The 26,119-nt window shown below is 42.7% G+C and overlaps 1 protein-coding gene across 5 annotated transcripts in view; it reads left to right on the top strand.

The window, feature by feature from the left end:
- LOC133424009 (protein-methionine sulfoxide oxidase mical3b-like) overlaps window positions 1–22,239 on the top strand; it is a 47,049-nt gene extending 24,810 nt beyond the window's left edge. For 3 of the 5 annotated variants that reach the window (XM_061714373.1, XM_061714372.1, XM_061714369.1), the window contains 16 exons: window positions 5,877–5,971; window positions 6,861–6,927; window positions 7,059–7,200; window positions 8,933–9,162; window positions 9,241–9,312; window positions 10,582–10,848; window positions 12,026–12,334; window positions 12,418–12,482; window positions 13,471–13,551; window positions 14,630–14,680; window positions 15,491–15,748; window positions 16,890–16,983; window positions 17,130–17,180; window positions 17,255–17,354; window positions 18,030–18,103; window positions 19,397–22,239. In XM_061714373.1, the coding sequence (XP_061570357.1) occupies window positions 5,877–5,971; window positions 6,861–6,927; window positions 7,059–7,200; window positions 8,933–9,162; window positions 9,241–9,312; window positions 10,582–10,848; window positions 12,026–12,334; window positions 12,418–12,482; window positions 13,471–13,551; window positions 14,630–14,680; window positions 15,491–15,748; window positions 16,890–16,983; window positions 17,130–17,180; window positions 17,255–17,354; window positions 18,030–18,103; window positions 19,397–19,581 (2,141 nt within the window). In that variant the 3' untranslated portion in view covers window positions 19,582–22,239. The remainder of the gene's footprint in view (window positions 1–5,876; window positions 5,972–6,860; window positions 6,928–7,058; window positions 7,201–8,932; window positions 9,163–9,240; window positions 9,313–10,581; window positions 10,849–12,025; window positions 12,335–12,417; window positions 12,483–13,470; window positions 13,552–14,629; window positions 14,681–15,490; window positions 15,749–16,889; window positions 16,984–17,129; window positions 17,181–17,254; window positions 17,355–18,029; window positions 18,104–19,396) is intronic. The other 2 variants (XM_061714370.1, XM_061714371.1) reach the window with 2 other exon arrangements.
- Window positions 22,240–26,119: the final 3,880 nt, after the last annotated feature.

Raw genomic sequence — 26,119 nt, 5'->3', positions numbered from 1 at the left:
CTGTCCTCGTTTCCTTCAGCCTGTCCTCGTTTCCTTCAGCCACTCAGAACCAACCCAGAACCACTCAGATCAACTCAGTTGATCCGAGTTGGAGGAGGAGAAAGAAAACGTTGGAGTCAACAACAACACGTTTGTCCTTCTAAAGAGATGATTCTGCCGCCCGTTTGGACCCGGGGCTTTTCTGAAAGAAAACTCCCATAAACCTAAAAATACCTCCGGAGGAATTAAAAAACAAACAACAAACAACCTGCAGACGTGACTTTTTATTCTGGATCATGATGAAGTAGCAGTTTCCTTCATTCTGTCCTTGTTTCCTTCAGTCTGTCCTTGTTTCCTTCGTTCTGTCCTTGTTTCCTTCATTCTGCCTTCGTTTCCTTCACCGTTCCCTTGTTTCCTACAACTTGTTCTCGTTTCCTTAATTCTGTCCTTGTTTCCTTCAGTCTGTCCTCGTTTCCTTCATTCTGTCCTTGTTTCCTTCATTCTGCCTTTGTTTCCTACATTCTGCCTTCGTTTCCTTCATTCTGTCCTTGTTTCCTTCATTCTGCCTTCGTTTCCTTCATTCTGTCCTTGTTTCCTTCATTCTACCTTCGTTTCCTTCATTCTGTCCTTGTTTCCTTCATTCTGCCCTTGTTTCCTTCATTCTGCCCTTGTTTCCTTTATTCTGTCCTTGTGTCCTTCATTCTGCCCTTGTTTCCTTCATTCTGCCCTTGTTTCCTTCATCGTGTCCTCATTTCATTTCATTCTGTCCTCTTTTCCTTCATTCTGCCCCTCGTTTCCTTCATTCTGTCCTTGTTTCCTTCATTCTGTCCTCATTTCCTTCATTCTGCCCTTGTTTCCTTCATTCTGTCCTTGTTGCCTTCATTCTGTCCACGTTTCCTTCAGTCTGTCCTTGTTTCCTTCATTTAATTCTTGTTTCCTTCATTCTGTCCTTGTTTCCTTCAGTCTGTCCTCATTTCCTTCAGTCTGTCCTCATTTCCTTCAGTCTGTCCTCATTTCCTTCATTCTACCCTTGTTTCCTTCAGCCACTCAGAACCAACCCAGAACCCCTCAGATCAACTCAGTTGATCTGAGTTGGAGGAGGAGAAAGAAAACGTTTGAGTCAACAAACAACACGTTTGTCCTTCTAAAGAGATGATTCTGTAGCCCGTTTGGACCCGGGGCTTTTCTGAAAGAAAACTCCCATAAACCTAAAAACACCTCCGGAGGAATTAAAAACAAACAACAAACAACCTGCAGACGTGAATTTTTATTCTGGATCATGATGAAGTAGCAGTTTCCTTAATTCTGTCCTCGTTTCCTTCATTCTGTCCTTGTTTCCTTCATTCTGCCTTCGTTTCCTTCACCGTTCCCTTGTATCCTACAGCTTGTTCTCGTTTCCTTAATTCTGTCCTTGTTTCTTTCATTCTGCCCCTCGTTTCCTCCATTCTGTCCTTGTTTCCTTCATTCTGTCCTTGTTTCCTTCATTCTGCCCTTGTTTCCTTCATTCTGCCCTTGTTTCCTTCATCGTGTCCTCATTTCCTTCATTCTGCCCTTGTTTCCTTCATTCTGTCCTCTTCCTTCATTCTGCCCCTCGTTTCCTTCATTCTGTCCTCGTTTCCTCCATTCTGTCCTTGTTTCCTTCATTCTGTCCTTGTTTCCTTCCTTCACTCTTTCCTTTTTTCCTTCAGTCTATCCTTGTTTCCTTCATTCTGTCCTTGTTTCCTTCATTCTGTCCTTGTTTCCTTCATTCTGCCCTCGTTTCCTTCATTCTGCCCTGGTTTCCTTCAGTTTGCCCTTGTTTCCTTCAGCCACTCAGAACCAACCCAGAACCCCTCAGATCAACTCAGTTGATCTGAGTTGGAGGAGGAGAAAGAAAACGTTGGAGTCAACAACAACACGTTTGTCCTTCTAAAGAGATGATTCTGCAGCCCGTTTGGACCCGGGGCTTTTCTGAAAGAAAACTCCCATAAACCTAAAAATACCTCTGGAGGAATTAAAAACAAACAACAAACAACCTGCAGACGTGACTTTTTATTCTGGATCATGATGAAGCTGCAGCTCCCTTCATTCTGTCCTTGTTTCCTTCATTCTGTCCTTGTTTCCTTCATTCTGCCTTCTTTTCCTTCATTCTGCCTTCGTTTCCTCCACCGTTCCCTTGTTTCCTACAGCTTGTTCTCGTTTCCTTAATTCTGTCCTTGTTTCCTTCAGTCTGTCCTCGTTTCCTTCATTCTGCCTTCGTTTCCTCCACCCTTCCCTTGTTTCCTACAGCTTGTCCTTGTTTCCTTCATTCTGCCCTGGTTTCCTTCATCGTGTCCTCATTTCCTTCATTCTGCCCTTGTTTCCTTCATTCTGTCCTCGTTTCCTTCATTCTGTCCTTGTTTCCTTCATTCTGTCCTTGTTTCCTTCATTCTGTCCTTGTTTCCTTCATTCTGTCCTCATTTCCTTCATTCTGTCCTTGTTTCCTTCATTCTGTCCTTGTTTCCTTCCTTCACTCTGTCCTTGTTTCCTTCATTCTGTCCTTGTTTCCTTCATTCTGTCCTTGTTTCCTTCATTCTGTTCTTGTTTCCCTAATTCTGTCCTTGTTTCCTTCATTCTGCCCTTGTTTCCTTCATTCTGTCCTTGTTTCCTTCATTCTGCCCTTGTTTCCTTCATTCTGTCCTCATTTCCTTCATTCTGCCCTTGTTTGACCTCTTCTCCATGTGCATCGTGATGAAGCTGCATCGGGTTCAAGTCCACCAGGTGGCCCCCTGGCCCCCCCCCCCGTGACCTTCCCCCCGCTGACCCGGCCCTGCTGACGGCTGCAGAAGATGGACGGCCGCGGCAGCAGCTGAGGACATTCGGGCCTTTGTCTCGGTGGGACCCATGACTGCGGTCGGCTGTCTTCATACCGACGCCCGCGGCGTCTCAGAGCCTCTGCTGTGCTCAAACGTGTTAAATTAAGAGCACAACTTTCCAGCGTGACGATTCCTGACACGACATATATCAGCGGGACGGAGCGCTGGCTCGACGCCAACAACAACAGCGATCAACGCAGATAAACCCGGCCGGGGTGGCAGGAACCCAAGGAACCCGGGGAACCCGGGGAACCGGGTCAGCAGAACCAGGAACGCTTGACCTTCGTGCCTCTGATTTACGGCCCCTCATGTTGAGCCCCGGAGGCGAATATCTGCACGCTTCAAAGGAGCTGCTGCAGAATCATCACACAGCTACGTGTTTCTGCTCAAAGCTTTGAAGTTCTGCTCAGAACGAAATCAGATCAGAACCTTTTACTGGTTTTATCTGGAAAAAGACAACACAGAAATATTTTTAAATTTGGCCTATGGAGCAGAACCGAAGAGTTTGCTGGATGAACATGAATGATGATTTTATAGCCGTGTTTTGGTCGGGTCAGGTCGGGTCGGGGGTCAACGGGGCTCATGAATCCATCAGAGTTTGACACAATCACAGAATCTGCAGAAACTGGCGCCGTGCGCTGCAAAAACCGCCAGGAGCTCGAGGTCCCCGACCCGTGACCCGGAGCAGGCCAGCTGACAGTCTTGCCTGGGCCCCGGACAAAATAATCTAAGATGGGCCCCCTTGTGCCCGGATCTCTCCTTCGCCCTCTTCCTCTCCTCTCCCTCTGCTCTTCAGGTTTTTATACAAGCTAATGGACGTTAACATTAGAGCTAGCCAGTTAGGTTAAGTTACAAGGTTGGTAAAAGTTATAAAGTCTACGCTGACTTTATAAATTCCAGCTACACCATCACCACCCTTTTTAAAATATTTGTGTAGAGAATCTCTGAGGCCTCTATTTTTTTCTTCTCTTCTTCTCTTTTCTCTTCTTTTCTGAGCACCAGACTTGTGCTGACCGGACATTTTGACCATTCTAATGGTTGAAGTAAATGATAACATCAAATTTTGATCAGCGGCCAAACCATTTTTGTGTTGGGGGTTCTTGACCACAAGGACAATTAGGAAGAAAACAAATAACAAGCTTTTATGTAACTCAAATACTACATATTCTTTCCACAAATAGGCATATTTTGAAACATTTTGAACAATGATTCCATAATTTAATGAGAATTTAAAAAAAAAATACATATATATATATATAACGGGTATGTTGTCCCGGGCCTGGGACAACATACCCGTTTGTCCCCCCCTATCGGCGGGCGTGCCCGGAGGACCGGGCTGCGGGTCCGGTCTGGTCCGGTCCGGTTCAGCGCCTGAAGAACTCGGGTCGTCCTGCTGAGGAGACGACGTCCGAGCGGGAGTCACCGAGTTCAGCTGGGTCAGGACTCAGATCTTGACCCATTTCTCAGAGGCCCCGGCGATCCTCCGGAGATAATGTGGGTTTCTGTCGGCTGATTCTGGGGCCGGAGCCCGGAGAGCGGAGCAGATGACCCGGTAACAGACGGAACCGATCCATTCGGGCCGGCTGAAGGCGCGGCGGGTCTGGCGAGGACCTCTGGTCCTTGTCCCGGCATCTGGAGACAGTAGAGGACAGATCTGGATCTGGACCCTAGTGGTCAGTAGAGGAACTTCTTGTTGGTCTCCTGCAGAAGTTCTGTAGCGGTTTAGAGACGCAACAGACCACAATGACTGGTTCTGGTTCTGGGGCTGAGGGATTCATGCCACTATTTGATTTTGATTTGATATGATTTATTTATTCAGCACAGTATAAAAAAACAGAACAAGTATACAAATGTAAAAAGAGATTGGTAATGTGCTCGGCTGAGGCAAAAAGCCCAAGGGGCTTATACGAGGCCTCTATTATGTAAAATACAGCAAAAGATTGTACAAAAATTTAAAATATGCAGAATACATGATTGCAGTCTAAAAACAAAAACAAAGCAAATAAACAGCAGCATGAACAGAATACATGGTATCTACATGATTAAAGAAAAAAATAACAAATCTAGAAATATCATTAGGTAATCTGATCAATTAAATGTGTCCTGAGCTTCTGTTTAAAATGATTGAATGAAGTAGAGGTAGACGAGATTGCTGTATAGATGTTCCATAACTGGAATAACTGTTATAGTAGTACAGTAGTACCAGTTATAGTACCAGTTATTGCTGTATAGGTGTTCCATAACTGGAATAACTGTTATAGTAGTACAGTAGTACCAGTTATAGTACCAGTTATTGCTGTAAAGGTGTTCCATAACTGGGCTCCCCTGTATCTGATGGAGAATTGACACAAACCAGTACGGAACTTCAGGAGATTTAAATGATTAGCCCGTCTTATATTAAAATGGTGCATATCACTGTTGAACTGAAAAAAATCTTTACATGTCAAAGAAAATGAAACTGGCAGGAACAATACTTTGAAAATAAAATTGCAGGTTTGATATGTATATAACTTAAAGATGGGTAAAATATTGAGTTGTTAGAAAAGAGGGGCAGAATGAGCAGACCAATTACTGTGTGTGGCAATCCTGCAGAATCTGTACCAGAGTTAGTTTGTTCTGTTTTGTTCGTCCTGGTTCTGTGATCCGGTTCTGTCAGCTACTGAACTCTGGTTCTGGTTCTGGGCCCCGGCCCTGCGGACAGGTGCGCGGCTCTGCGGGGAACCGCATGACCCGCGTGACCTGCGGTCCGGCGACGGCCCGTCAGATGGTCCTGCACACGCTAGTTTCACGCCTTGTCACTTGCACTCTCATCTGATAAGTCACATGATGTGGTCATGTGACCCGCCCGGGGCCTCGCCGCGCGTCCCCGAGCTCGTTGATCTGCACCGCACAGAGTCCTGATTGTGTCTCCGAGCAGCTCGGCAGCCAATCAGAGCACAGAGGTCACATGGCCCGGTTTGAAGCTGAGGCGGGAGCCGCTATAAGAGCCAGACGCCGTTCTGGCGGCGCCGGGATGCTGCTGCCGGAGACGTCCTGGTCCTGACCCGTCTTCTGTCCTTTCAGGGAGGTTCTACTGTCCTCAGCACCCCGACTGTGGACGGGGCGCCGCGGTGGTGAGGAAGAGACTCCTCCTCTCTGGATCCCATCAGACATCAACGGTAAGAGATGGATGGATGATTGGTGGATGGATGCATGGATGATGGATGGATGATGGATAATGCATGGATGGATGCATTGGTGATGGGAGCATAGGGTGGATGGGTGGATACATGCATGGATAATGGATGGATGGATAATGGATGGATGGATGGATGGATGGATGGATGGATGGATGGATGGATGCATGGATGGATGGATGCATGGATGGATGCATGGATGGATGGATGCATGGATGATTGGATGATGGATGGATGGATGGATGCATGGATGGATGGATGGATGCATGGATGGATGGATGCATGGATGGATGATGGATGGATGATGGATGGATGGATGGATGCATGGATGGATGATGGATGGATGATGGATGGATGCATGGATGGATGCATGGATGGATGCATGGATGGATGATGGATGGATGATGGATGGATGCATGGATGGATGCATGGATGGATGGATGGATGGATGGATGCATGGATGGATGATGGATGGATGGATGATGGATGCGTGGATGGATAATGGATGGATGGATGCATGGATGGATAATGGATGGATGGATAATGGATGGATGGATGCATGGATGGATAATGGATGGATGCATGGATGGATGGATGGATGGATGGATGGATGGATGGATGGATGGATGGATGATGGATGGATGATGGATGGATGGATGATGGATGGATGATTGGATGGATGGATGGATGATTGATGGATGATTGGTGGATGGATGGATGGATGATTGATGGATGGATGGATGGATGATTGGTGGATAAATGGATGGATGATTGATGGATGGATGGATGGATGGATGGATGGATGGATGATTGATGGATGGTTCTGGTTCTGGTCCTAGTCCTGGTTCTCACGTGTCCTCTCGTCCCCCAGGCGTCCCTGAACTCTCTCCCGTCCCTCCCGGAGTCCGTGTCCTCGGCTGGGCACCGCCGGTCCTCAGGTGAGCGCCTCACCTGTCCTGTCGTCCTCCGTCCCACTGAGCGCGCTCCTCACCGTGGACCACTGTGGCTAGTGTGTGTGTATCTGTGCGTGTGTGTGTGTGTGTGCGCGGCGGCGTGGGCGTGTCTGCAGCTGCGTCGCTGATGGCGGCGACGCCGGAGAGGATCGAGCTGGAGGCGGGGCCGGGGGCGGGGCCGTGGGCGGAGCCAGAGGAGGTTTCCGAGGAGACGCTGACGCGCTACAACCTGAGCGGGGAGCCGGAGACGCGACGCAGGTGAGTCGCAAACACAAGACGATTTACCCTGAAGACCAGGGTCCAACCAGTCAGAGGCTAAGAGCCACAATTGGTTACTCTCAGTGCATTTACATTAAAATTAGTAAGAATTACCATGTAAACACCTAATTCAATACAAAAATGAAAATGGCCATTCCGAATTAAACTTAATTCCGAAGTAAGTGGCTGGTTTATTCCGATTTTAAATCCGAATAGAATAATTCAGCGATCATGTATACACTCATTCAGCTTTAAAGGGGACCTATTATGGCATCTAATACCTATTTTAAACAGGCCTTGAATGTCTTAAAAACAAGCTTTTGATTGTTTTTGCTAAATAAATTAGAAATTCAGCCTCTGAGCCATGTCTTTATCTTCTCATTCTCTAACCTCATTATCTATGTGGGATTCTGAGTGGGCGGGGCTATGATAATGAGGCTCTGTGCTGATTGGCTGCCTGAATGACGCGATACACCGCTACGAAAAAATGGCGGAAGCTCCGGCCGGCGGAGTTAGTTGTGGGCGTGGTTTCACACATCGGAGGCCAACCGATGTAAATCGCATTTTCGTTACGTAAGGAAGCAGAATCTAAACGGCTCGTAGATCCACATCACACTGGACGGCTCATCCGGGCGGCTGTACAGACACTGCAGAATTTGGTTGATTTCCTCCTTCTCTGAGTTGGCAGGCTGAGGGGAGACCACTTTATATATGTTAAAGCAAGAAAAAACCTGTTTTTCATAATAGGTCCCCTTTAAAATCTCATTGAATTGTTTTTTAGACACTTTCTGAAAGTCCACCTTTATCTTTGCACCAGTCTTCAAAGCAGCTCACTGCCCACCTGGTCTGTTTAACTGGATTGGCCTCACTTCTCTCCTTCTCCAGTCGGTCAACCTCTCCAGATGTCTGCTGCGCATGTCGTCTTTTGCTCAGCTTTTTTTGCAGAACTAACGTCAGGAGAGATGGGACTATTGTTTTCCACAATTGGGCTATTTTTTTGATTAATTAAAAACTACATAAAATAGATTTTGTATTCCTCTTTCATAATAACCATTATTGGTAACCGTGTTTTATAAAAGCAATACATCACTTTGCGTCGGGCCGGAGACGCCGCTCAGCTGTGAGAGTGGATTTTTTCAACACAAGCGTGTGCCCGTATGGTTCAACGGGTTGAGCAGGCAACTTATGTACACCTTCCCATGTACAGTGACGCAGGTTTGATTCCAGTCGCGGAATATTTTGCACCCACTTCCTACGTGTCTGTCTTTCACTGCACCTATCAAACATGACACCGGACAAAGAGCCGGCTCGCAAGTCGCAGGTTGGCCACCCCTGCCGAAGACAAACATGAACTTCACTCTTGAACATTTAGATTCATGAAAAAATAAGTTTTATGATTAAAAAGTCACAACAATACGGAGGACGAGGAGAAGAAACAAGGTGTTTTTTTATGTTTTTTAAAAATCAGACTTGTTTAAGTCTGATTTTTAATCTTGAAACGGATGGATGGATGGATGGATGCATGCATGCATGCATGCATGCATGCATGAATAGATGGGTGGGTGGGTGGATGGATGGATGCATGGATGCATGGATGCATGGATGCATGGATGCATGCATGCATGCATCCATGAATAGATGGATGGATGGATGGATGGATGAATAGATGGATGCCAGTGTTGTTTTGTTGATCTCTCATCTCTTTTGTTTATGTTTTGTTTCTTTTGTTCAGCTCTGAGTCTGTAAAAGTCTGGGAAGAGATAGAAGAGGAGGAGGAGGAGGAGGAAGAGGAGGAGGGTGAGGGAGCTGCTCAGCATGTCACCGCTGAGGCCACAGCTGCATCGAGGGGAGCTATGGTCCTCCCGACTGATGATGAAGAGGAGGATGAAGAGGGGGATGAAGAGGAGGAGGATGAAAATGAGGAGGAGAGCGAAGCCGAGGAGGAGTCGGAGTCCAGTGACGGTGAGCTGCAGTCGTGTGAGTGTGAGGTCTGTAGGTTGAATCCCCTGCTGATGTGCTGTTGTCTCCCCCTGCTGGTAGAGGGGGAGTACCGCCCCTGGGAGGAGGAGCGTCGCTCCAGGCTCCTCCCACTGGAGGAGGGGGAGGAGTCAGGTAGAACAGAGAGATAAATACTCTATAAACACCTCTTCATTCCACATCCCCCTCCTCTAACCCAAACCTGACCTCTCACCTCATCAACCCGGTCCTGATTAAACTAGAAAACTTTAACAAAGTTTACAGCAAAGGAACTCTGCTCCTGAACGCCTCGTCGACGGGTTCTGGTTCTGGTTCTGGTTCTGGAGCCGTCCAACCGGGTTGGAACCAACCAGGAAGTGAGAGGAGTTGCACTTCCTGGACTGACCACCGGGGGTTTCAGGAGGGAGGGGCTTCTCACTGACCTCTGTGTATTAGTATAGATACTAGTATCTGTATTAGTATAGATACTAGTATAGATACTAGTATCTGTATTAGTATAGATACTAGTATAGATACTAGTATCTATACTAGTATGGATACTAGTATTTATACTAGTATAGATACTAGTATGATGCATTATAATGTATGGATAGATGGATGCATGGATGGATACTACTATTTATATTAGTATCTATAATAGTATTTATACCAGTATCTATACTAGCATCGATACTAGTGTAGATACTAGTATGATGCATGGATGGATACTAATATTTGTACTAGTATCTATCTTTATTAGTATAGATACTAGTATAAGTACTATTATTTATACTAGTATAGATACTAGTATAAATAATAGTATTTATACTATTATTTGTATTTATACTAGTTATACTAGTATGATGCATATGTGGATGGATGCATGGATGGATACTAGTATTTATACTAGTATAGATACTATTATTTGTACTAGTGTTTATACTAGTATAAATACTAATATCTATACTAGTACTTACACTAGTATGATGCATAGATGGATGGGTGGATGGATGAATATTAGTATTTACACTAGCATCTATACTAGTATTGATGCTAGTATAAACACTATTATTTATACTAGTATAGATACTAGTATGATGCATGGATGGATGGATGAATACTAGTATTTATAATTGTATCTATACTAGTAATTATACTAGAATCTATATTAGTATCTATACTAGTATTTATACCAGAATACTAATTTCTGTACTAGAGTGCGTTTGTTTTCATCCTGGACTCTACAGGCGGTTGTTGACTCCCAGCCGATCAGGATCAGAGTTTCTTGTTATTTACATCTCACATCTTGTTTTCATCCCTCTTTTATTTAAATGTATTTATTTAGTATTTATGTATTTATTTATTTATTTACATAAATGATCAGATATCAAACGTTAATGTTTGTTCTCTTCTTCCCTCCGTCAGGAGAGGAGGAGTCTTGTCCTCCCGTCTCCGACACACCTGTGGAGTCTGACTCCGCCTCCCTGCACCGCGGCTCTGTGACTCCGCCCACCGCGGCCACGCCCTCCACCGCCTCCTTCATCACCCCGCCCGGCTCCGCCCTCGAGCTGGAGCTCGCCGGGGAACCGCTGTCGCCCGTCGTCGTCGCGGAAACGCCCGCTGCCGAAGCTGCAGGTAGAGGGCGGGGCTTGTTTGATGACATCACCCCCGAACTCCCACAGAAGGTGTCAGGTAAGAGACGATACGGGTAACTCCCGATTCAATACAGTAGCAATATGTGGCCCACGATAACGAAAATATCACGATACATGATATCCACGATATTCGATATATTGTAAGACATTTCATCAACAATATATCGCGATATATGTGACTGAAAAAGAAAAAAATACCCATAAAAAGTAGGGTTGTCCCGATCAGGATTTTTTTAGCTGCCGATCACTACATTTCCGATACTTTTTCCCGATCAGATACATTTTGGCAATGAATTTAAAAAAAAAACTAAAACTCAAATTATCCCAAGTTTCTTTTATTGTCCATTGGAGAACAACATGGAAATGTATTTCAACAAAGCTTGATGTAAAAACATGAAATTGTAAACTAAAACAGAAAGTGCAGAATAGTGCAATAACAAAAATAAATAAATTTAACTTCAAAAGAGGTAGTTGAATGACATCCAGTCAAACTCACAAACACAAGAAAATTAAAATACTTTTGGCTTAACCTTAGTGCAACATTCTGAATGGCATGAAATGAATAGCAGCAGCTTAATGAACATGAACAGATATAACATTTCACAATTCAAACATGTTAGTTTCGCTTACTTCGTCACTTCCGGCCACGCTGGCCGGAAGTGACGCCGGCCGCCGTTAAATGCAACGATATACAAAACAATTTAATATATATTAAAAACATTAATAACTAGGTATGTCCCGATACTTTTTTGGCCGATACCGATGTTTTGAAAATGCCATGATCGGGACAACACTAGTAGTTATGCATTTATTCAATGCCAAAAACATGTACAAAGAAAGTGCATTTGTATTGAGCCTCACTGCCTCCTAGGCTTGTAAATGTAAACACTGTACAGCTGGACAAATTAATGCATGTACATTAATAACATGTTTTATATAAACCAGGACAGTGCACTGCTTTGTTTCTAATACTGAAAAGTCAGTAAGCAACTTAATTTTGTATAGTGCCTCACTGCCTCCTAGTCCTGTAAATGTAAACACTGAACAGCTGGACAAATTAAAGTGCATGAACAACAGTGCGGTGACAACCCCGTAAATCCATTATGTGTGTTGTAATAAAATATCGATATTTGCCGTCAGTTTATCGATTATTTATTGCGACAGAGAGTGCAACAATATATTGAAATATAAATTTCCCCCCCCACTCGTGTCAGGTGACCAGGAGGAGGAGGAGGAGGAGGCGGATCCGTCAGCAGGTGTAAAGAACAGAAGGAAGAGGAACCGAGGGGCTCGTAGTCTCCCCCCCCGCCTGCTGCCCCCCCATCTGCAGGCCGGGGGCGGGGCTCTGCTGCTCCACCTGAAGGGGCTGCGCGAGGCTCCGCCCCCTGGACAGGTGGACCTGGGTGGAGGCGGAGCCAGGGCCCTGTGGAAGGCCGTGTTCCCCGGAAACAAGAAGGAGCAGAAGAAGAAGATCAGGACTTTACCTGCGGAGACGAAGATGAAGACGAAGAGGAGAACGGCAGGTGAGGGCGGGTCCAGGAAGTGGGTCAGGGCGGGTCGGGGCGGGGCCACCTGATGATGTCATAACCATGTTCCTGTCTGACAGGGGAGGAGTCTGACCTGGACTCCACCACTCTGCTGCAGAGATGCTCGCTGGACCCCAGGAACAACGTAAGAACCGGCTGGTTCCGGTCCGTTTGTGTCAGTGCGGTGCTGCTTTACCTGCTGGACTCTACTGCCCTTATTTTTTAATAACTTTTTAAACTTTTTATTATTTTACCTCTTTTCTTATCATTTTATTTCATTAGTGCCTTTGCACTTATTGTATCTGTAGGAAATGTTCTCCTTCTCATTTTTTTTCTTCTTTTTTTTCTTTTTCCGACGAAATGAGGGCCTTGTTGCCCCCCTAAACGTGCCCCAAAAGTCACCACATTTTACAGGCAAGCCAGGCCTGGCGAAAAATTTGATATTTAATGGTTTACATTAATGCGCGTGGCCTAATGGCTCAACAGCGCCCCCTAGAAAACTTTGTGCCTCAAGCCCCACAATACGGTTTGACGTACATGAACGAAAATCGGTACACACCTGTATCATGTCGCAACTTAAAGAAAAGTCTCTTGGCGCCATGGCCGAAACCCAACAGGATGTCGGCCATTTTGAATTAATCGTGTAATTTTGGCGCAATTTATGCCATTCCTTTGTCAGTTAATACGGCCCGAACCGTAACGTGCACCCAGGTGTGTTATACATCAAAATGTGCGTCTCGATCCTGCGACGACACGCATTACTTTTCAGTCAAAAGCGTTACCGTGGTGACGATAGACGCCAAAAAGCGTGCCCCCCCTTCATCTGATTGGTCGATATGTGATAGTTCCTACTTTCTGCTATAACTTTTGAATGGTTTGACATAAAGACTCGTGGGTGGTGTCATCGGACTTAGTTTTGAGTCCTTGACTTTTAATGGTGAAAATTGCACGCTGAGGGCCCGTTCTTTGCTGCTTGGAGCTTTAATTTTATTTGTTATTTACTGTTTAATTGTGTCTTGCCGCTTTTAATGTCGATGCAAAGCACTTTGAATTACCTTGTGTTGAATTGTGCTATACAAATAAACTTGCCTTGCATTGTTTCGTCTGACTCCGACTTCCCTCGGTGTTTGCAGCTGAAGCTGGATCTGCTGGGACTCGTGTCGGAGATCCAGAAGGTCACCGTGGAGGAGGAGGAGGAAGAGGAAGACCAGGAGGTAGGAGCAGGGCCACCCCAAATAACAACAAGCCATTGAACTTGACGACCTTTATCAATATAGATAAAGTAGTTTGATTGGATGAGTCAAATGAAATATAAAAAAAATTCGACAAACCGGCACCAGTTACGTTCAGAGACGAGCAAACATCATCTTATCCTGTTTTATTGTCAAAAACATGTTAAAAATCCTCTGATCATAGTGAATCATATACGATGTGAACTCCATCCCGGAACATCAACATATACCGTATGTTTTCATCGTGTTATTTTCTTCAAAAACAAAAAATAAAATCGAATATAAAAAAATCTTGAGGGCAACACTAAGTACCCCCTTAGTCCTTTGGACCTTAATGACCCGATCATCGGCACGTGTGTAGACCTCTATGAAGCAGGTGTTTGCTGGTCTGGTCAGGTGTGTGTTCATGCAATGCCAAGAGGGAACGACATAAGCAGTGGTCTTAGAGCAGCGGTTGTTCCTCAGTTAGAAAGATTATTAACATTCAAGACAGATGTCAGTCTTCCCGGGAGATTTAGTACAAGGTAAGAATACTGACCCAGGACGGTCTGAGACCTATCAATCATTTGCCCCTTTTCCACCAAACCGGTTCCAGGGCTGGTTCTGGTTCTGGGCCAGTGCTTAATTTTGGAACCAGGTTTTCTGTTTCCACCAACAAAGAACTGGCTCCGGGCCAAAAAACCCGGTTCCAAGGTAGCACCAACTCTTTGCTGGACTAGATCAGGGGTCGGCAACCCAAAATGTTGAAAGAGCCATATTGGACCAAAAACACAATAAACAAATATGTCTGGAGCCGCAAAAAATGAAAAGTCTTGTATAAGCCTTAGAATGTAAGCAACATATGCTGCATATTTCTATATTAGTTATAACTGGGGGGAGATTTATTTTTTCATTATGCACTTCAAGAAAAAGGTCGAAATGTTGAGAAAAAAGTTGAAATTTCGAGAAAAAAGTCAAAATGTCAAGATTAATGTTGAAGTACAATCTCGAGCTGCATTTTGTCGTTTTCTTCAGTGTTTGTTGTCTCTCTGATTCCTGATGTCCTCCTGGTGTCTCCCAGCAGGCGTATGTCCCTCACGCGCTGGCGTTCAAGCGTTCCTACGGCATCAAGGTACAAACAAAAGCACCTATAAATACAAAATGATTAATACATATAAAACAAAGATATAATACACTATAGGCATGTACCTATGGACATGTGTATGTATATATGTGTATGTATGTATGTATGTATGTATATATATATATATATATATATATATATATATGCACGCATTCACGCACGCACGCACACACACATATACATATACATATACAGTATGCGTGTGTGTGTGTGTATGTATGTATGTATGTATATGTGTACGTATGTGTATGTGTATGTACGTGTGCTTATATATATACTGTATGGAATAATATTTAGTAATGACATGTGGAATATGCTGTATGTTTGTGTACAGTTATGTAGTTTATACTCGGGCAACTTCTCATATGGATTTATTTATGTATTTTGTTTCATTCTCTAAATCCTAAATGCACTACTTTATAAAAGCTAACTTTTTTTCCCTTTCTTTTTTCTTGTGAAAAGGGTAGGTGTCATACAAGAATATTTGTCTTATTTCTAGTTAAAATGTCTCATTTTTTGTCAAAAAATCTCATTACACTTAAAACAAGAAAATAACTTATTTGACAATTTTCACCTGTTTCAAGTAGATTTTCACTTAAAATAAGTAGAAAAATCTGCCAGGGGAACAAGATTTTTTTGCTTGTAATGAGAAGATAAATCTTGTCCCACTGGCAGATTTTTTTCTACTTATTTCAAGTGAAAATTTACTTGAAACAGGTGAAAATTGTCCACCTGAGCAGCCTGAGCACTAAACTAAACTCCCGGTGGTCCACTAACGACTCCACCCTGCGGTTCCAGAGGCAGCGGCTGAGGGACGGGGTCCGGGTCTCCGGGGGACGGTCCGTGTCCTCCACCGAGGTCGTGGGCGTTCTGGTGGCGCCGCGGGAGCCGTCCAGCCTGAGCACGAGGGACAGCATGTTCCAGACAGGACCGGAGGACCAGGACCCGGACCTGGACCCGGACCGGGACCTGGACGCCAGAATCACCCGGCGGGTCCAGCGGGCGGCTCGGAGGCAGGCCAAGCACGAGCAGCTGAAGAGGCTGCACAAGGCCCAGGTGAGTCCAGATCCAGACCTGCAGGTCCTCTACAGACCACTAGGGTCCAGATCCAGACCTGCAGGTCCTCTACAGACCACTAGGGTCCAGATCCAGACCTGCAGGTCCTCTACAGACCACTAGGGTCCAGATCCAGACCTGCAGGTCCTCTACAGACCACTAGGGTTTGGATTCGGACATCAGAAACAAACATCTTTACAGTCTGCTACAGGAGCAGTTTTGGTCTCCATGGTTACACTGACGAAAGTTCCTGGAAACAGAATAATTCCAGCGGTGCAGATTTTTGACATCCTGGGAAACAGGAGCTACATGTTTCTGTACCACATTTATTTATTTATTTATTCTTTATTTCATTCATTGAAAAAATAAAACAACAAACAATTTAATATAAACACAAACGTTCCTAAATTGTGAATGAAAGGGAGCAGAAAGAAGAAGAATCTTATTTAATCTGCCCATTTTTCCCAAATAATCAATTAACAAAGAACGTAAATTAAAACAAAATTAAAAAAACAACAACAAAATAGATAAATAAAAAACTAGAATAAAATAGCTGCCGGCCAACACAGACAGTCACATTCCTTTTTAGTTCCCAAGTTATAATTCAGTTAATACCATTCAACAACAAACAATGTTTATACCTTTCATGACAGTGGGGATGTCAATAAAACGTAACTAACATATTTCCTTATATTTCCTTAACATACTGGCTTTAATTATTCTTTTGAATGTAATGTTTGATTTGGTTTCTTTGTTCAGATTGTTCCATAAACTGATTCCTTTCACAGAAACACAACATTTCATCAATTTAGTCTTGAATCTTGTTTTTTAAAGATCTCGCTTTCTCTTTTTTCAATAATAAATAAGGATTTATGTCCGATTTGGACCGCTGGGAGTTTGATTGGCGGCTAGATTAACTGGTTAGCATTTATCACTTTTGCTGCTTTGCGCGGTAAATAAACACCCCACTGCATCTTAAAGAGAATATAAACTTTATTTGGAAACTCACCTGTTAAAGCAGCTCGCTGAACAAAACGCAAAAATTATGACGCAGAAAACAAATTAAATTAAAATTAATTTAGCTATAAAAATAGTTAAAATAAAAAGAGACCGGCCCTGACGTCCCCCGTCTGTCTGTCAGATGATCCAGAGGCAGCTGCAGCAGGTGGAGGAGAAGCAGCGGCAGCTGGAGGAGCAGGGGGTTCTGGTGGAGAAGGCTCTGAGGGGGGAGGCAGGTAGGACACGCCCCCAACACCTGACCCAACACCTGACCCAACACTTGAAACAACACCTGACCCAACACTTGAAACAACACCTGACCCAACACCTGACCCAACACTTGAACCAACACCTGGACTCACCTGAGCTCTGTTTCCACCAGACTACTGGGACGACTCCGGCGACAGCCCTGACGTGGAGCTCCACCTGGGAGGTGAGTTAGCGGGACGGCCCCCCAGAACCGGTCAGAACCGGCTCCACCCGGCCGTTAACCGTCTGTCTCTGCAGGACTGGGTCGCCTGGACAACCCGGCGCTGATGCAGCAGTGGTTCCAGCTGGTCCAGCAGAAGAACTCTCTGGTCCGGTACGAGTCCGAGCTCATGATCTTGTGAGTATTCCGGGCTCTCTGCAGTGGGCGGGTCAGAACCTGGCGGGTCAGAACCTGCACTGATACAAATATTGTGCTTGATCTACTTAAAAAAAAATATGTCAACTTTTTGCATAAGATTATTATATAGATCAAGAAATACTAGTCTTTGTATAAACTACTTAATTTTTTGTATGTAAATAATACATTTTGCAAGTACAGTCAACTTAATTATGTTAAGTTTACTTTATTTATCAAAATTAAATTGACTTAATTAATCTCATGCGAAAAAGTTGCCTTAATTTTTTTAAGTAGATCAAGCAAATGTATGTTTTACTGTGGTGTTCTACTCAAACAAATAAAGCATGTTTCATTTAAACGTTGGTCAATCTGCCCAATAGATTAAAATTGTTAAAGGAAAAGTAAATACAACAAGATCATTGCTTGTTGTTTGTGTGTAAATGAAAAGATTGCCTGGGATTACAGAAATACTGCTTGTTAAGGAAAGAAATGCACAATGTCTTGTTTCTTTAACAAATGCAGATTAAGTTCAAAACTAGATGTATTCATGTAAAGCAACAAACTTCATTTTTAATTGTTAATATCACAGATTTAAATATGTTGTATTTACATGCGCTTTAGATTAATCTTTTTCAGTGTGGCGGGTCAGAACCTGACCGTGTGTCTGTGTTTCAGCGCCCGCGAGCTGGAGCTGGAGGACCGCCAGAGCCGGCTGCAGCAGGAGCTCCGGGAGCGGATGGCCGTGGACGGTAACCGGACCCTCGGGGACCCGGGCAGGTCTTAATGTGTGTGTAGGGTTGCCACCTTTCAGAAATAGAAATAAGGGACGCCCCGATTTCAGCAATGCAGGATCCAAAAAAAAGCCCCAAAATTTCTAAACTGCATAGAAATGTGTTTATTTTATATGAAAAAACAAAATGCTTTGATTTAAAGTTTAAAGTGCTTTAATAGCATTGAACTTGCATGACTGTAGAGACAGACAACCATACTAGCAACTGAAATAGTCTCCTATGCTATGTATGTCCACATCAGCCAAGATGTATAATATAGCTACAGGTGAAGAATATGGTGTAAAGGTTAATCTATTTCAATAATTCAACTAGAATATGGTGTAAAAGTTAATTTATTTCAATAATTCAACTAGAATATGGTGTAAAAGTTAATTTATTTCAATAATTCAACTAGAATATGGTGTAAAAGTTAATTTATTTCAATAATTCAACTTAAAAGGTGAAACTAATATATTACCTAGTCTTATTACATGCAAAGCAAGATATCTTAAACTTTTATTTGTTATAATTTTGATGATGGAATTGTTTATTGATTTCATAATATATTCTCTAATTTATTTTCTATTTGGGGTTTTCATAAACTGTGAGCCATAATCACCAAATTCATAACAAATAAAGGCTTGAAATATCTCACTTTGAATGTAGTGGGAAATATTATATTTGTTTCACCTTTAGTTAAATTTACTACGAATGACGTTTTGCTATGTATTTACATTTTCTGACCTTCACCTGTATATTATGACATCAATAAATAAGAACATAATATATGTCCGTATTGGTTCAATACGGAACGCAACTTTTAATTCCCCATTCCCAACCCCTACCTGGAGGTGAAGCCCGAGTCCTCCCCGCTGTCTGGCACACACATATATAATAATAATAATAATAATAATAATAATAATAATAATAATAATAATAATAATAATAATAATAATAATAATAATAATATATAAAGATCTGGGCACAGACGCAGCAGGTCCTGTTGTCCCGCCACAAAGATTTTGCTGGCCTTAATGTTTCCTGTGTTTTATTTTGTTCATTATTGTTAAATTTAGTGTTGATGTGTGTGTGTGACAGTGTGTATGGGGCGTTAATGAAAATACGGGACAAATCGCGTCCTGTATTAGTTCAATACGGGACGCAACATTTTTTTCTCAAATAAAGGACAATTCCGTATTTTACGGGACGGGTGGCAACCCTATGTGTGTGTGTGTGACGGTGCTGAACTCTGGTTCTGGTTCTGGTCCTTAGACCACCTGAAGGACGAGGAGCAGCTGGCGGAGGAGCGGCTGATCCTGGAGGAGATGTTGGAGGTGGTGGAGCAGAGGAACGCCCTGGTGTCCCTGCTGGAGGAGCAGCGGCTGCAGGAGCGCCAGGAAGACCAGGACCTGGAGCAGGTGGTGATGGCCGCGGGCCTGGGACTCAGCTGGGCCTGAAACTGGTCCTGAAACTGGTCCGGAGACCAGCAGAACTTGACTTTCAGAAAAAAACACACGTCACGTCTTTATCGTCTCGGAGCCAAATGAGGACCTGGAGGTGCTGCAGCCGTTAGCCCCCGAGCTAACGTGCTAAAACAGTTTTTATTGTTGTTTTGTTTTTTAACCTTTGGAAGCAGAAAGACGAGATGAATCATAACGATGTCTGAGGTTTTTTAAAAACGTCTTATTCTTTCAGCTACTGGATCCAAATGCTAACACGCTAACGCCGGCCTGGATGCTAACGGATAATAATGGAGAAAACACTTAATTGATCTGTTTCCGATCGATAGGGGGGTATTTTATCACATTTTATTCGTACAGGAGAAGTTGAGGTCCAGACGCCGTCATGGTGGTGGTTTACTGGTTATAATAGGGCTTGGTCGTCTTGACGTCATCACCTGGCAGAGCCGCCATATTGGAAGCTAACTTAGCTGCACTTCGGACCATTGCGACTGTGTACAGACGTGCTCCCTCTCCGTTGTGTTTTAGCCTACTTGTAATCGTTACTTTCCGTTATTCTGTAAACCATCGTAAACCGTTGCTGTGTTGTAGCTGCAGCAGCTCCACACATAACACACCTGGGGAAAAGGTCGCAAATGGTTTAACTTTTCACCGCTTTCCTGCTCCGAGGCAGAACCACAGAGGCCGGCCAAGTATCTGAGATAACAGAGTAAAAGAGTCGTCGACTCGCTTGGATCGCAGCTGTAAGACGACCAAACATAACCTTCCACAGTAAACCCCAAACAAACACTCACACAGACCAGGGTTGGATCATTCACACAGGTTTTATTCCCCACTTCTCCAGCTAAACGCAGTTGCTGGCCAGCTCTCTGCGGTGTGATTAACCCAAATCTTCAGATAAAACTAGTTTGTTGAGGAAAAAATATTAACTCTATTTGTAGCTGCAGAGGAAAAAAATAATCCCATGAGGAAAACAAAAATATGGCTCTTGCCTCGGGGCCTCTTCCGCATAATATAGCGGTCAAAAAAAAGAAAAGAAAAAAGTAAGAGCATGTACTGTATGTTGTACTATTATACTCATTTATTGAAACACATGGCGAGTCAAACATTTACCAAAGCAGTGCCGACGAGGAGCTCCATTCTTTAGTAAGGATTTCATATGGATCCAAACCGTTAATAATCATTATTTTCTCCATATACCGGTCCCTGGCTTCCTTGTTTAAGGTATCCCGGTAAATCCTAGTTCCTTTCTGGCATTTTAACATTTTTTTTTTGCGTTCCGTCTGTTCACTTGGTGCTACTACACTGCTGTTTGTTTACACTCACAACGCTGCCAAAATGGCCGCTGCGTCCCAGAATGCACCTTGGCGACCAAGCCCTATAGTTCATCCATGTCATGTTAGACCAGCACACATAGTCCTGAACGGTCGGGACCGGGTTCAAGAACATTCTCACGCTGGATTAGCTCTGAACTGACCCCATGTGACCCGTTTGACCCGGTTTGGGTTTCATATTACAGCCAGACGGCCAGATATTGGAAGATTCAGCCAAGCGCTAACGTCATAACTTACTAACGGGTCTGCAGAAAAACTGAAGTTCCTCTACTGACCACTAGGGTCTGGATTCGGACATCAGAAACAAACATCTTTACAGTCTGGTTCAGGAACAGTTTTGGTCTCCATGGTTACGCTGTTGCCCATAAATAAAACTAAATAAAAAGAGGAAAGCTCCTGGAAACAGAATAATTCCAATAGCTACATTGGAGAGCTACATGTTTCTGTACCACATCTGGTAAATATTGATAAATAAGGATTTATGTCTGATTAGGACGGCGGGGAGTTTGATTGACGGCTAGCCTAGCCGGTTAGCACTCATCACTTTTGCTGCTTTGAGCGGTAAATAAACACACGACTATATCTTAAAGAAAATATCTAAACTTTATTGGGAAACCCGCCTGTTAAAGCAGTTCGCAGAACAAAGCGCAAAAAAATGTGACGCAGAAAAACAAATTAAATTAAAATTAATTTAGCCATAAATATAGTTTAAATAAAAAGATGAAATCTACCTATATCGGATGTCGTAGAAACTGGTGCATTTGGTTAAAACCACCACTGAAGTTCACACTCCTGTTAAACGGCCATGAGCATGCTGGGAAACTCAATATAACGGATTTAAAGTGCTTCACATCTCTTTTACGTCTTTTGGAAACTTTTCCACGTGAATGTGAACAAGTTGAGTAGTTTGTAGAGAGTCAGAAGACGTGCATGCTGAGCGCCGGACCGCAGCCAATCAGAGGGCAGGGGCATCCCGGAGGGGGCGGGGGTTAGCTTTGAGTGACAGCAGCAGAACCAGAGATTCTGACTGATTAATGAGGAACTCGAGGTCCGTTTGGATCGGTCCAACTTACTCTGGGTTGGACTTATTGATGACTGATCGTGCCATCGGCTGACGATCACCTGCGTGCCTTAACTTCCTGCCTCACCTGACGTGACATGTGATCGTATTAACGCTGTAACGGATCACGTGACTGATCAGGTCACGTTTGTAATGAAACTGTGTGACGTTAATAAAAGTTTCCAGCTTCAGTCGTTTGTGAGAAACTTTAACATGTTTTTTTTCTGCTTTGAACCTCAAATTAAAGTGGATTTGTGTCGAGTTTGTACCTTTTTAATCAACGTTTATGATTCTGAGATAAGACCAAACACCAGTGCTTAATTTGTCCATGACGAGGAATTGACAGAAATTAACCCCTGCATAGATGGCCATGGGCTATGTATAAGCTGATGTCTTTGCCCACCTTAGTGAGATCTGAAGCTTGCCATGCAACATAAAGAAATTCTGCTAATGCCTCTTTGTTTGCACCATCAGAAAGAAACTTTTTCCATTGCGTTGGTGTCCTCTGTTCCATGCCATATATTTGCACCCGTTGTGCACCACTACCTGCTCTACGTTCACGTTCAAGATTCTTAATACTAACCTCTGGATACCGGTCAATAACAAAATCTATCCGTGTACAGTTATGCTTCAGAGCAAGCGAAACCGCCACGAAAAATAGTTATGATATTAAAACATCAACTGTGATAAGAATTCCTTGAGAATTTACTTCGACGAACTACCAAATGTTTACTGTAGATAGTGTTTCTTGAAAAAGTGAAAAGTGTGTAGAAGCCGGACGTATTAAAAAGATTAGACTTCCAAAGACTTCTCACATTATAGGGGACGGCCTATCTAGCCTGTTGGGGATTTCCTGGTTGCGTCACCAGCTGTTCCCGCCCTTGTAGGCCTATAAGTATAATTGTAAAATATATTATAATTGAATTATTATTATAATACAATTATTATTATAATACAATTATTTATTTATTTATTTATATATATATATATATATATATATATATATATATATATATATATATATATATATATATATATATATATATACAATTATAAATATAATTATAATTATTATTATAATTGTAAAAGTATAATTTTCTCCGCTTCTCCGTCCGCCATTGTTAAATATTTTTCTGACTGTGCGCAATGAATCTTGGGATATGGTGGGCCGCGGAGGATACAACCGATGGATCCTTCAAACAGCGGGAAAAGAAGGCTGCATTTGTGGGCTGCATTTGAAGGAGCCTTCGAAATGGGACAGCCTTCGGCGCGCCGCTGTGACGTAATCGGCATTCAAATCCAGCCTTCGAAGGACGCAGCCCCTGAATTGGGACACAGCTATAGAAATAAACTTGTCTTCCCTAGCCTAGCCTAGCCTAGCCTAAAACAGTGAATGTATCCACCTTATTCCTGGAGGCTCTACTGTAGAAACGGTTATGGGTGTAACTTCTGGTGAGACACCGGAAGTAGCGTAAAGCCATTGACTAACCATGGCAGCTGAGCGCGAACAGTTTATTTTAAAGCAATTTGCTTTCAATCTAGCAGAGAAGTTACGGTTTTGTTTTCTGACATTTAATGTTTAACATATTTATCAACCGTAGCATTTACTAAAATGTCCTTGCGGAGCTCGGGTACGTCGTGTTGCGGAGGAAAACCTGCATCATACTTTGTGGCTGGGATCCGACAAACCACCGGAGGAGAGACGGGAATCCTCAGAGGAATGACAGGAATGTCATGAGAATATCAGGTATGATTTCAGGTTAATGTCATGAGAACATCAGGTGTGATTTCAGGTTAATGTCATGAGAATATCAGGTGTATGGAGGACACAGCATTGTAGTATTTGTCCGGTAATGACAACCTTTAGTATTATTTATTATTATTTTCTGTGCAGTTAAAATACAAAGTGTGTTTATGGCACGGACTGCAGGGCAGCATTAGAATAAAAATACAATAGTTTCACTACAGACATGTTGATAAGAAAAAAGTTTTTTGTTAATTAAATTTTAAAATCGTAGCTGTGATAATGTACCGGGTTTTTCCTAAACTTCTGGAGGGCTTAGGTGATGTGGTTGCGGGTGGGGGGTTGTGGGTTTTCCCCCAGGTATATATGATGAGGGGGCTGGGGGTGTTATAATGGTAGGGAAAACCCTAATGTATCATATCTTATCTTAATAATTGTGTACTGTATTGCTCCCTCAGATGAGCCTGACCAGATGGATCAGAACGAGGAGCTGTGATCAACACCAAAGCTTCCTGTGATGCCCAAACACAGTGGTCAGATCCAGGGATGGAGGACCACACCTATTCTATTATTTACGTGCTGGAGATGAGGCGATGGGTGACCGTGGTTTCACAGTTAGAGACTTGCTGGAGGAGTGTAGGGTGAAGCTAATCATTCCAGCATTCACACGCAAAGAATGCCAGCTGACCAGTGAGGAGGTCACTCGCACATGCCGCATTGCTCATGCCCGCATTCACGTTGAATAAGGAACCTGGAGGTGTACAAGATTCTTTCTCAAACAGGAACAAATTAACTTTGTGCCCAAAATTGACAAAATGCTCAAGATTTGTGCTGGTTTAGTGAATTTAAGAGCTGAGTTTATTTCAAGTGAAAAGTGAGAAGACATTTAATATTGCACTTAAACATACTTACATATTTCATTCATTTAACATTTTCTGAAAACAATTGAGGTACAGTTACACTTACAGTGTCTTTAACACATAACTCAACAGGTTAAGTGCTGTATGTAGTTTTTCAGAGCTGTACTTACATATTTCATTCATTTAACATTTTCTGAAAACAACTGAGGTCCAGCTGCAATTTTTATTTTTTTGCGGAAATAAAAGTCCAAATATTGTGATTTCAGTTAGTCAGGTGTGAATATTTTCTGGTTTCTTAAGTCCTCCGACAGTAAACTGAATCTCTCTCACTTAAGACACAAATGTAATGTGCTTTTGTTAAACAATATTTTTGTGTTAAAATGTTTTGATTCATGTCACTATATTGTATGTCCTAATATGTCAGGAGGGGATCTTTCAGGTTGTTTTTAATAAAACTGAAAACAAAAATGAAGTCTGTTGTACTGTTTCCCCCCTAGCTTTATACAGTGCTCTTGGTGTTTTGTGTGTGTATTACACATAACACCTGTTATTTGCTTACTGTATTTTCAAGAGATTCAGATATTTGGGGCTGAGCTGAATCTTCTTTGCAACAAATTCATCTACAAATGTTGGAAGCATGTGTGAAAAGTTCTGGAGGTGTTTCATGTGTGTATCTGAAGTCTTTGTCAGTTGGTGTCCAGATAACCAGCTTGCAGCCCCAGGCACATCACTGCCAGCTGGACCTGAAAGAATAAATATAAAAGATGGCTTACAGTTTGTCTTAATGAAGGTTCACAAGTACCTGTCACATTAGTTCATAGATTATAAGCAGTACTCGAGTTGTAAACCATTCTGCAACGGGCATAAATAACATCTGTAAATATCCATCTGTTTTTTCTTTTTGTATACTAGAATTTTTTTTTATTTATTACTATTTTTATTCTCCTCCTTATTCTTATTATTATTATTATTATTGTATATACTGTTTATAGTGTTATAGTGTTTATTATTATTATTATTGTTGTGTGATATTGTGTGATATTGATGCCTCTTGTTTTGCACTATCCCCTTTGCTGCTGTAACCTGGAAATTTCCCCTCTGGGGGACTATTAAAGGATTTCTTATCTTATCTTATCTTAAAAAGAAAAATCAGGGGGGTATGGTGTATTTTATCATTTGGGGACAGATAATTTGTGCTGATTACAAATAATATAATATATTACAAATAATAGCAGTGACCAAAACACCTGCAGAAATACTGCAGGAATGACATAGCAGCAGTTAAATGCAGCCTTCTGTAAGCTTTAAATATCCACTGGGCTTACATCAAATACATCAAAACACAACAATAAAAAACAGTTTTCTGAATTTATCAATATGACTCTGTCCTTCACAGGATAAGTAAAATGGATCACTGCAAAAACTCAAAATCTTTTTTTTTTTGTACTTTATTTTTCTATGTGCCACACCATAGTGACGTTCAGTATAACAACAAAAAAACAACAACTAATATACATATATAGACATAAGACAGACA

The sequence above is a fragment of the Cololabis saira genome, chromosome 23, assembly GCF_033807715.1.
Source record: "Cololabis saira isolate AMF1-May2022 chromosome 23, fColSai1.1, whole genome shotgun sequence".
Lineage (NCBI taxonomy): Eukaryota > Metazoa > Chordata > Actinopteri > Beloniformes > Belonidae > Cololabis > Cololabis saira.
The sequence above is the reverse complement of the archived record's forward strand: the minus strand, read 5'-3'. Positions and strand labels throughout refer to the sequence as shown.